At 33.1% G+C, this 13,224-nt stretch overlaps 1 protein-coding gene across 5 annotated transcripts in view; it reads right to left on the minus strand.

The window, feature by feature from the left end:
• The window catches only part of DPP10 (dipeptidyl peptidase like 10), a gene marked incomplete at both ends in the record, with an annotated part of 1,361,190 nt that overhangs the window by 96,490 nt on the left and 1,251,476 nt on the right, over positions 1–13,224 (minus strand). For all 5 annotated transcript variants that reach the window (XM_079710344.1, XM_079710343.1, XM_079710342.1 and 2 more), the window contains one exon: positions 12,537–12,660. In XM_079710344.1, coding sequence (XP_079566470.1) covers positions 12,537–12,660 — 124 coding nt within the window. The remainder of the gene's footprint in view (positions 1–12,536; positions 12,661–13,224) is intronic.

Genomic DNA, 13,224 nt, shown 5'->3' on the forward strand with positions numbered 1-13,224 from the left:
TAAATTTATTGCTATGTACCTAATGTTTTAAAGATTTTAATAGTATTTTTATTTTCCATCATAATATTACCAATCTTGGAAATATATTTTGTTTCTTCTTAAATCTTTATTTTGAAACAAGTGCAAACTTACAGAGAAGTTAAAAGACCAGTTCAAGAAACATCTGCATATCCTTTAGACATATTCCTCATGTATTTATATTGTGCTCCATTTGCTTTGTTATTATATATCTGTCTCCATGGCTTCTAGACTACTTGAGAGGCTGGTAGAAGTCTCTTTTTTCAAAATCAATTAAAAGTTAGAAATTTATTTTTTTCTAAACAATTTGACAGCAGTTCTGAAGTATTGTATCCATTTACCCTTAAATAATTCAGTGAGCATTTCTTAAGAAAATTGTAGTATCCTATATATTTATATATTTTTTACAGTAAAATGATAAAAATCAGGAAAGGGAAAAAACAATTGAAGTTGGTGCCTTGACTTATGAATTGTCATCTATTCTAGTATTTTGGGTAGATTTCTTACATTTTATTTATACAATAATATCATTTACAAATAAAGATAATTTTACTTCTTCCTTACCAATCATCATGATAGTTATTCTTTGAAAGTTACTCTGATTAGAGTCTCTAATAAGTTTGCTTAACAGAGTTAGAATGTGTATCCTTACCTTATTGTTGATCTTTAGGTGAACAAGGATAATGTTTCACTATTGAGTATAATATTTATTGGTTACTTTGTGGGTATCCTTCATCATATTGGGGATATTACTTCCTATTCATTTATGTTGAAAGGCATCATGAATGATTGTTGAGTTTTGTCAGTTGCTTTTTCTTCATCTATTAAGATAATTGCTTATTTATTTTTCTTTTTTTTTCTGTTGAAACAGTGAATTACATTGATTTTCAATGTAAACTAATCTTAAATTCCAGGGTAAAACCCCATTTAGTCAAGATGCACTATTCTCAATGTTGTCCAGAATGATATGTTAATATGATAAACAATTTTCTGAATGCAATGTTCATAACAAATATCAGTCTAAAATGGTCTCTCTTGTAATGTCCTTGTCTAGTTTTGGTAGCATGATAATGTTACCTTTATAAAAATAAGTTGAGAATTTCTCTTCCTTTTCCACTTTTTAGAGAATGTAGGAATGGTAGAAACTATTCCATTATTCCCCAGTTTTATTGAGATATAATTGACATACAACATAGTATAAGGTGTACAACATAATGATGTGATACATGTATATATTATGAAATGATCACTACAATAAGTTTAGTTAATAGCATCTCATATAGCTAAAAATTTTTCTCCTTGTCATGAGAACTTTCAAGATTTACTCTTTCAGCAATTTTTAAATATATAATACAGTATTTAACTATAGTCATCATGTTGTACATTACTTCCTCAGAACTTATTACCTTATAACTGAAGTTGTACCTTTTAAACACCTTTACCCAATTCTCCCACCCCCACTCCTGACTCTAAAGAGCACAAATCTAATCTTTGTTTCTATAAGTTTGCCTTTTTATATTTCATGTATAAGTGAGATCATACAGTACTTGTCTTTTGCTGTCTGACTTATTTCATTTAGCACACATGCCCTCAGGGTCCATCTATGCTGTCACAAATGGCAAAATTTCCTTTTTAATGGCTGAATAGTATACATTGCATATATATGACATATTTCATTTATCCATTCATCCACTGATGAATACTTAGGTTTTTCCCCATGTTTTGGTTATTATAAGTAATGCTGCAATGACATTGGGGTTGCAAATATCTCTTCAAGATAGTGATTTTATTGCCTTCAGTTATATACCCAGAAGTTGAATTGCTGAATCATATATTAGTTCTGTTTTTAATTTTTTGAGTATCTGCCTTATTGTTTCCCATAGTGGATATACCAATATACATTCCCACCACAAAACACAAGGATTCATTTTTCTCCACCTCCTCACCAACACTTGTTATTTTCTGTCTTTTTGATAACAGCCATTCCAACATGTATGAGGTGATATCTCATTATGGTTTTTATTTGCATTTCCCTAATGATTAGAGGTGTTGGGCCCTTTTCGTATACCATTGGTTATTTGAATATCTTCTTTGAAAAATGTCTACTTTAGGTCATTTGCCCATTTTTTAATTGGATTATTACTTTTTTGATATTGAGGTATATGGGTTCTTTATATATTTTGGATATTAACCCCTTATCAGACATATGATTTGCAGATATTTTCTTCCATTCTGTAGGTTGGTTTTTCATTTTGTTGACTGTTTTTTTGCTGTGCAGAGGCTTTTTAATTTGACATAGTTTACATTTTATTTTGTTGCTTGTGCTTTAGATGTTATATCCAAAAATCCAATCCAAGACCAAAGTCAAGAAAGTTTTCCCCTTTGTTTTCTTCAAGGACTTTTTATGGATTCATGTCTTTTATTTATCTTTAATCCATTTCGATTTAATTTCTGTGAATGGTGTAAATAGGGGTCCAATTTCATTTTTCTGTATGTGGTTATACAGTTTTCCCAGCACCATTTCTTGAAGAGACTGTCCTTTTCCCATTGCATGTTCTTAGCTCCCTTATCAAATAGCAGTTGGATATATATGTGGCAGTTTATTCCTGGGCTCTCTATTATGATCCATGGGTCTATGTGCCTATTTTTATTCTAGTATCATACTGTTTTAATTAACATAGCTTTTTAGCATAGTTTGAAATCTGGGAGTATGATGCCTCCAGTTTTTTCTTTCACATGATTGCTTTTGCTATTCAGGGTTTTTTGTTGCTCCATACAAATTTTAGAATATTTTATTTATTTCTGTAAAAAAATGCCACTGGTATCTGAATTGTATTGCATTAAATCTACAAACATGTTAACAATATTAATTTTTCCAATCCATGAACACAAGACATCTTCCTTCTTTTTCTGTCTTTCTCAATTTTTTTATCAGTGTCCTATAGTTTTCAGTATAGATATCTTTCACCTCCTAAGATAAATTCATTCCTAAATATTTTATTGTTTTGGATTCTATTGTAAATGGGATCATTTTCTTTTATTCTTTTTCAGATAATTTGTTATTATATATAAACAGTACTGATTAATGTACATTGATTTTGCATCCTGCAACTTTACTGAATTCATTGATTAGATCTAATAGTTTTTGGTGGAGTCTTCAGTATTTTCTATGTATAAAATCATATTGTCTGCAAATAGAGGCAATTTTACTTCTTCCTTTCTAATTCTGATGGATTTTATTTCTTTCTCTTATCTGAAAAACTTTCAGTACTATGTTGAATAAGAATGGTGAGAGTGGGCATCCTTGTCTTGTTCCTGATCTTAGAGGAAAAGCTTTTAGCTTTTCACCATTGCATATGAAGTTAGCTATGAGTCTGTCATATATTGACTTTATTGTGTTGCAATATGTTCCCTTTATAGCCACTTTGTTCAGAGTTTTTTTTTTCATAAATGGATGTTGAATTTTGTCAAATGCTTTTTTCTGCATCTATTGAGATGATTTTTATCTTTCATTCTATTAATGTGGTGTATCACATTTATGGACTTGCATATGTTGAATCACCTTTACATCTGAGGGATGAATCCCACTTGGTCATGGTATATGATGCTTTTAATATGCTTCTGAATTCAGTTTGCTTGTATTTTGTTGTGAATTTTTACATTTATATTCACCAGTGATATGGGTCTTAATTTTCTTTTCTTGTAGCATCCTTGTCTGGCTGCAATATCAGAGTAATGCTTGCCACATAAAATGAGTTTGAGAGTGTCCCCTCCTCTTTGACATTTGGGAAGTGTTTGGAAAGGATTGGTGTTAATTCTTTAAATACTTGGTAATTTTCACCAGTGAAGTCATCTGGTCCTGGGCTTTTCTTTGTTGGGAGGATTTTGATTACTGATTCAACCTCTTTAGTAGCAATTGGTCTGTTCAGATTTTCTATTTCTTCATGATTCATTCTTCGTAGGTTTGATGTTCTTAGGAATTTATCCATTTCTTCTTGATTGTCCAATTAGTTGGCATATAATTGTTCATAGTTGTATTCTAAGAACTTTTGTATTTCTGCAATATCTATGTCAGTTGTTATGTTCTCTCTTTCATTTATAATGTTTAAAAACTTTTAGTCCTGTCTCTTTTTTTCTTGGTCAATCTACTTAAGGTTTTCCAATTTTGTTTATATTTTCAAAGAACCAGTTCTTAGTTTTATGAATTGCTTCTATTGTTTTCCAACTCTACATTTCATTTGTTTCTCCTCTAATCTTTATCATTTTCTTCCTTCTGTTAATTTTGGGCTTAATTTGTTCTTCTATTTCTAGTTCCTTGAGATATAGAATTAGGTTGTTTTCTGACATCTTTCTATTTTCTTGATGTATATATTAATAGCTATATACTCTCCTCTTAGACCTTCTTCAAATAATTCCCATATCTTTTGGTATATTGTGTTTCCATTATTGTTTGTCTCAATATACTTTTCTATTTCCCCTTTTATTTTTTATTTGTTTCATTGGTTGTTCAAGAGTGTGTTGTTTACTTTCCATGTATTTCTGAATTCTCCAATTTTCTTCCTGTTATTGATTTCTAGTTTCATACCATTGCAATCAGAAAAAAAACTTAGTATGATTTCAATCTTCAATTTGCTGAGACTTGGTTTGTGGCCTAACATATAATCTATCCTATAAAGAGTTTCATGTGAGCTTGAAAAGAATGTGTATTCTGCTGCTGTTGTGTGGGAGTATTCTATATATGTCTGTTAGCTCCATTTGCTCCACAGTGTTGTTAAAATCAACTATTTCCTTGATTCTCTCTCTGGATGATATACCCATTGCTGAGAGTGGGGTATTGAATTCTCCAACTATTATTGTATTGATGTTTATTTCTTTTTAGTTTTATTAGTATTTACTTTATATATTTATATATGGATGCATAAATATTTACAATTGTTATGTCTTCTTGATGGATTGACCCCTTTATCTTTAAATAATGACCTTTTGTGTCTTTCATTGCCATTTTTTTTGCTTAAAGTCTATATCTTTCTGAAACAAGTATAGCTACCCTGCTTTCCTTTGTTTAACATTTGCTTGAAATATCTTTTTCCATCCTTTTGCTTTCAGTCAATATATGTAGGCAGCATATTACTGGATTTTTAAAAATCCATTCAGCCACTCTATGTCTTTTGACTTGAAAATTTAATCCATTTACATTTAATGTAATTATTAATAGGTAAGGACTTATTATTGTCATTTTGTTCATTTTTTTTTTGGTTTTATGCCTTTACAGATCCACTTGTTCCTTGCTTCTTGTCTTGCTGTCTTCTTTTGTGATTTGATGAAGTTTTGTAGTGGTATGTTTTGACTCCATGAACATAATCTCTTGTATAATTATTATAGGCTTTTCCTTTGCAGTAACCACGAGGCTTACATACGATATCTTAAAATACCCAATTTCAAGCAGATAACTTAGATAGATTTCCATTTCTGTAGGGTCGGTTATTGGAGTTTTATTACTTTCCTTTGGTAGTGTCATGTTTACCTGATATTTTGTGATCCTTGCTTCCTTACTGTGGTATCTGGGCATTTGAGTAAGGGTTCTCCTCTTCTAAACTTTACAGGTTTGCTTTTACAGAGACAGCCCTTCATCAGTCAGGTCAGTTTGGGGTCAGTTGGTAACATCCTTGGGAAGGTGGAGCTTGCTATTGGGGTCTATATTGGGGCAAAACCACTTCCCAAGCTCTGAGGTGTATGTGTGTGGGTGCCACGGACAGGGAACTGTTAGCTAGGACTGGCTTGATTTTCTGCACAAGCATGGTGGTAGGATGGGCTACACTATTTCTCCCATCAGGCTTCCTAGTTGGGTAGGATTGGGTAGTGTAGTAGGAAGGGCTATAAATTAGCTTCCTTATGCAGGGAGGGCAGCAGAATGGGCCCCAAAGACAGCATAGCACATTGTTTGGGGCTCCAAATTAGGCAAAGCTGTACAATGAGTTTCCTGGGCCAAGGGTTTTGCTCTGTAGATGGGCATAGTCACTGGCCCAACTCACTGTTCAAATGCCACTGTAGGTGAGGATGTAGGATGGGTTATGCGGCATCCTGGGTGCTCTGGTTAGGTTTACAGGTTGGGTGGGACTAGAGGCTATATTCAGCACTGAGTGGGCCTAAGAATTAGCTTCCTGCCTGGGTGAGGCCACAGAACAGGATCCAAGAGTGGCAAGGCTCACTGTTTAGAGACTGAATCAGGCTAAGCTGTGTACCAATCTCCCTGGTCAGATGGAGCCATTAGCTTTCGTTCTGCAGGAGGGCAAAGCCACTGGCTGGGTTCACTTCTCACTAAGTGTTACTGGTCTATAGAGCTTCCTGGGTGATCTGGCCAGGCTTCCTGGTCAGACAGTGCTGAGCTGCACTCAGCAGTAGGCAGAGCTATGAACTAGCTTCCTTCTGCAGGGTTGCAGAACAGCTGATTATGCTTCCCATTTGGGGTCCCGAGTCAGGCAGAACTACAAACCTAGTACCCTGGCCAGATGGGGTCACTATCTTGGCTCTACAGGTGGCAAACTTGCTGCTTTGGATTTCTACTTGAGCACCACTGGGAAGATGAACTCTGTCTGCCAAGATCTGAGAGTTGGTTACTATAAGTTCCAGCCCACACTTCTCCATCACGATCTCATCTCCAGTGGACTAATCCTCCAAATTCCCCCCATGAACCTCTGGGGGGGGCTTCCCATGAAAAAACCCACAATTCTAGGGGAGCTAGATGTCCACCTTGGGCTCTCTTTTTTCCTACTGGAGAAACTGTAGGTCCAGAGGGGCCCCTCTCGGTGTGGCACTATGCTGGCCTAGGGGAGGGGCAATGCAATCAGAGTGTAGCCACTATTCTTATCCTTCTAATGGGTTCTTTTCAGTCTCTGTGGTCCAGGGGGATGCTTCACTCTCACTCCCATGCAGGATTTTCACGGTGGTGTCCTGTGTATGGATAGTTGCTTTTTGTCTTCTGAGAGGGACTGAACTCTGGAATGACCTATGTTGCCACCTTGATGACTCATGTGACCTCTTTTATTCCTTACGTCATTAAGGGAATCCATAACTGAAGCCACTGGGTCCTGGAGTTTTTGTTGTGGGAAGATTTGTAATCATTAATTCAATTTCTCTAATTGGTATAGAACTATTCCAGTGTTTTTCCTCTTCAGACACTACTTTTGGTCATTTTTACCTCTCAAATAATTTTTTTTCATATCATATACTTGAGAATTTATTGGCACACAACTCCTTTATTACCATTTAAATATTTATAGGCTCTATAGTGATGTCCCCTCTCATTCTTATTTTTGTTGAGGTATAGTTGATTTACAATATTATATTATTTTCAAGTGTACAACATAGTGATTCAAAATCTTTATAGATTATACTCCATTTAAACTTATTTTAAAATATTGACTATATTCCCTGTGCTGTAAAATATATCCTTATAGCTTATTTATTTTATATATAGTAGCTTGTTCCTCTTAATCCCCTATCCCCACTGATAACCACTAGTTTGTTCTCCATATCTGTGAGTCTGTTTCTGTTTTGTTATATTCATTCATTTGTTTTATGTTTTAGAGTCCACATATAAGTGACAATATACAGTATTTGTCTTTTTCTGTCTGACTTATTTTACTAAGCATAACACGTGCTGGGTCGATCCATATTATTGCAAATGGCAAAATTTCATTCTTTTTTATGGCTGATCAATATTCCATTATGTGTGTGTGTGTGTGTGTGTGTGTGTGTGTGTGTGTACTGCTTCTTCTTTATCCATTCATTTGTTGATGGGCACTTAGGTTGCTTTCATATGTTGGCTATTGTAAATAATGTCACAATGAATATTGTAATGCATGTATCTTTTCAAATTAGTGTTTTTGGGGGTTTTTTTTAGATGTATACCCAGAAGTAGAATTGCTGACTCATAAGGTAGTTCTATTTTTAGTTTTTTGAGGAACCTCCATACTGTTTTCCAAGTGGCTGCAACAATTTACATTTTTACCTACAGTGTACAGGGTTGGCTTTTCTCCACATTCTCCTGAACATTTGTTATTTGTTATCTTTTTGATAATAGCCGTTCTGATAGGTGTGAGGTGACATCTCATTGTGGTTTTGATTTGCATTTCTCTGATGATTAGCGATGTTGAGCACCTTTTCATGTGCCTGTTGGCCATCTGAAGGTCTTCTTTGGGAAAATGTCTATTCAGGTCTTCTGCCCATTTTTTAATTGGGCGTTCTTTTTAAATATTGAGTTGTATGAGCTGTTTATATATTTTGTATATTAATCCCTTATGGGTCATATCATTTGCAAATATTTTCTCCCATTTAGTAGATTATCCTGTGCTTAGCAGAGTGGCATAGTGGAAGTGCGCTGTTGCCCATTTAGTAGATTTTTTCATTTGTCAATAGTTTCCTTTGCTGTGCAAAAGCTTTTAAGTTTGATTAGGTCTCATTTTTAATTTTTGGTTTTATTTCTTTTGCCTTAGGAGACAGATTCAAAAAAAGTATTTCTACAATTTATGTCAAAGAGTGTCCTGTCTATGTTTCCTTCTAGGAGTTTTATGGTTTCAGGTCTTGCATTTAGGTCTTTAATCTATCTTGAATTTATTTTTGTATTGGGCTTGCCAAAAAGTTTATTCAGGTTTTTCCATAACATCTTAGGGAGAAACCCAAATGAAATTTTTGGCCAACCCCAATATATGGTGCGAGGAAATGTTCTAATCTCATTTTTTTATGTGTAGCTGCCCAGTTTTCCCAGCACCACTTATTGATAAGACTGTCTTTTCTCCATTGTATATTCTTGCTTTCTTTGTCACTGATTAATTGACAATAAGTGTATGAGTTTATTTCCAGGATATCTATTGTGTTCCATTGATCTATGTCTGTTTTTGTGCCTATACTGTACTGGTTTGATTATTGTAGTTTTGTAGTACTGTCTGTAGGCAGGGAGTGTGGACCCTCCAGCCCTGTTCTTTCTCAAAATTATTTTGGCTATTCAGAGTCTTTTGTGTTTCCACACAAATTTTAAAATTATTTGTTCTAGTTCTGTAAAAAATGCCATCAGTATATTGATAGGGACCCTTTCCTTCTTGAAATTGGTAGTTTGTGGGGTGTTTTTTCTTCATCAGTACAAATAAGGATTTATCCATTTTATTCATCTTTTAAAGTAATTTTTGCTTTCAGCGATTTTCTCTATAGATTGTCTTGTGTTTTATTAATTTGTGCTTTTCTTTTTATATTTCAATCCTTCTAATTACTTTGAGCTAATTTTATACTTCTTTCTCTAGCTTCATAACTTGGAGATTTGCCATGGATTCAATACCTTTTTCCTTTTCTAATATATGCATTTAAAGATATAAACTTTTTTTTTTTCGGTACGCGGGCCTCTCACTGTTGTGGCCTCTCCCATTGTGGAGCACAGGCTCTGGATGCGCAGGCTCAGCAGCCATGGCTCATGGGCCCAGCCGCTCTGCGGCATGTGGGATCTTCCTGGACCGGGGCGCGAACCCATGTCCCCTGCATCAACAGGTGGACTCTCAACCACTGCGCCACCAGGGAAGCCCTAAACTTCATTTTAAACATCATTTTGCTTCACCCATATATTTGGACCTGCTATGTTTTCATTATGTTTGAACTTAAAACTGTTTTTAATTTCTTTTGTGATTTGTCCTTTAACTTATGAATTACTTAGGAGTATGTTTTTTTAATTTTCCAAATATTTGTCAATTTCCCAAATATATTTTAGTTACTAATTTCTAATTTAATTCTCTTGTAGTCAAACAATATACTCTCCTTGATTTCACTTTTTGCACTTTGAGATTTTTGAATATTCCCCTTGCACTTGTAAAGATTGTTTATTATACAGTTGTTGAGTGAAATTTTTCCTAAATATCAATTTGTTTAAGGTGTTGATAGTATTGTCCAGATCTTTTGTTATCATTACAGATTTCTGATGACTTATTTCATCAAATACATTGAAAACAATATTTAAGTCTCAGTATATTTCTTTCTTCTTTAGTTTTGTCAGCTTTTGGTTAAATATTTAGAAACTTTATTATTAGAAGCATAGGTACTTAGAATTGTTATATCTTCTTAATCAATTCACACTGTATCATTATGAAATTATTCTACTAATATCTCTACTGTATACTACTTTAATTTCCTTAATTACCTTTTTGAAAATTTAAGTACTAGAAATTATTTTATTTTATTCACATATTTACCTTATTTGGCTCTTTTATTTCCTTTGTTTTGATCTGAGTTTTCACCTGATGTCATTTATTTTAGCCTGAATAACTTCATTTCCTGTTACTTATGCAGATCTACTTTGGATGAATTAGCTCAGTTCCAATTTATCTGAAAATATCTTCCTTGGTCTTCATTTTTTAAAGATATTTTCATAGGATGTAGTCCTTTAATAACAACTTCCTTCCATTGCTTTCTGGTTTGCATTGTTTCTGGTGAAACACAGGCTGTAATTCTCATCATTATATTTCCAATATATAATGTGATTTTCTCTCAGGCTACTTTAAATTTCCTCTCTTAATCTTTTGTTTGCATTAATTTATGTACTATGTGTTGACGTATTTTTTTCTTTGTCTTTATTCTGTTTGAGATTTGCTAACTTCTTGGATATATGGATTAATGGTTTTTCATCAAATTTGATTATTTAAGTCATTGTTACATTTTTTAACATTCTTACATTTTACATTTTACATTCTTACACTTTTTTCTGCCCTGGTATCTCAAATTTTGCCTTCTGTATATAAAAATTTACATATATACAAGTTTATATTGTTCTACAGGTATTTAAGGCTTTGCTCTTTCTTTTTTTTTCCCAGCCTTTTCTCCCTCAAGACTTCTGTTTGAATTATTTATATTTCCTTGACTACAACAGTGTCCAATTTGTTGTTAAGCTCATCCAGGCAATTTTTCATTTCAGACAGTGTATTTTTCAGTTTCTGAAATTTCATTTCTCTGTTTTTATAGTTTATATTTAGCTACTGAAACGTCTCATCTGTTTACTAATTATGGCCATCCTTTAATTTGTTAAATAACAAAAATAGCTAAAAGCTTTTTAAATTTTTTTCAGTCTGTTTGTTAATTCCAGTATCTATATCCTTTGTAAGTCTGCTTTTATTTTGGGGGAGGTGGGTGAGTTATGTTTTCTATGTCTCTACATATATAGTATGTTTTAATTGTGTGATTGATATTGTGAATGCTACATTTTTGAGAATGAATTTTTAATTATTTTAAAGAGTAAACTTTGTTCTGGAAGGCAGCTAGTTTACAGGCAGATGAACTGAATTCTTTCAAGTTTTGATTTAAAGATTTATTAGAAAGAGTATAGAATAGTTCTATTCCTAATACATTTTCTTTGTGGGCTCTGAGTTGAATGCTTAGGGTTTTCAGTGAGAGATCTCTATTTTTGCTGTTCATTACTCCAAAGTCTCCAAGTATTGTGCAACTTGCAGATTCTCTATTTGCTTCCCTCTCTGAGGCAGGCCCTTTACTTTCACAGCTAAGCACTGAGATAAAGACTTAAGAGACCTTTACATATATTGCTGAAGTTCTTTTATATATAGCTCCTATCCTGTGGTACTTGTCCTGCAAAATTCAGCCACCACAATAGCCTCAAACTCTGATTCTCCCTGCCTTTTTGGATTAGTGATATACTTGTGCTTCTCTTGGATGCCATCTCCTTGCACTGTGGCCTCAAATGTGTCACCAGTAGGAAGCCATAGCTTCATTTGACCATTTATATTTTGACTGCCTTATTGTCCAATGTCTGAATATAGTTAATATATTTTATAAAGCATTACAGTTGATTACTATAGAGATGCAAGGCTGGTAACATTTACTCCATCTTGTCCAGAAGCGTAAGTTTGAAAATTCTGTTGTTAAATTATTGAGAACACTTTATCAAGTACCAAATATGTAATATAACAATTTAAACTTATTAAAGTATTCCCTTTACTAAGAACCTTAAAATTACACATAGAATCTATTGCAGAGTTTATAAAATATGATTATAGAAATTGAAATACAACCTACTTTCAAAACATAGTTGAAGAACCTTTTTTTTCTACTATTTTTAGATAATTTAAAGACAGAGACACTTATTTTAGAAGACTAATCTGAACTACAGAAAAAACGATGAATTTTTGGAATTGTTTAAAGATGACAGGAAAGAAATATCACATATTCTCAAGTTAATCACTGTCAAAAAGTAGAGAGAAAGCCTACATTTGAGAATGAAACTAACATGGCTTGGACTACCCTTTATACTATATAAGAATTCCTTATTTTAAAGCTTAATTTGTTCTCTTCTGTTTATCATCTATATTTCTTACTTCAAAGTATGGAAGATTTATGAATTAAAGTATACACTCCTAATAGCTTTGGAAGTTAAATATTGAAGTATTTGCACAAAGAATTGTTTAATTTTCATTTGAAAGGTAGCATAAACTATTATATTTTAAGCATAAAGGAAAGTAAATTATACTCACTCTACTACAAGCACCAGTAGTGGTCTCACAGACTGTGAGGATGGAGATGTTCTGAGGTCGATTTAACCATCTGACCACCGTCCTGGTATTGCTTACCCATTTAACCATAGTGATATAGTATTCTCTAGTTTGGAAACAAAATTAAAATTTACATTTAGAGCCAGAGAATGTGTACAGCACCAATAATATACACTTGTTATTTTACATGCAGAATAACTGAAAAACTATAAGGATGTCACATCATGTTAATCTCCATTTATATATATACAAATCTACTTCTTCAAATATTGACATATATAAATACAAATATATGTGTGTGCATATGTATATAAACACATGCACATATACATATATGCATAAATATACAGTAAATTTGAGAATAAATTTGAAAGTGAATGATTTCACAGAAGGAAAAGTTTTGGAAAAAATAAAAATAATCAAGATACTAGACATTTATAAATAATTTTCTATCTATCAGTACAGTGCTAACATATGTGCAAAATAAGAAAAAATTTTCTGTTTTACTTTTTAAAAAATTCATTCAATCATCAATTAAAAGGCAAATCTTATTATTGATTTAATAGTTATTTCTTACGTATGACTTCCATGTTATCTCACTTTATCCATAGGACTTGACTCACAGAGCCATGAATGGTTTGCTTTGGTCTTTTCCCATTGAGGGACAATG

The sequence above is a fragment of the Hyperoodon ampullatus genome (genome assembly GCF_949752795.1).
Source record: "Hyperoodon ampullatus genome assembly, chromosome: 8".
In the NCBI taxonomy this organism is placed as follows: domain Eukaryota; kingdom Metazoa; phylum Chordata; class Mammalia; order Artiodactyla; family Ziphiidae; genus Hyperoodon; species Hyperoodon ampullatus.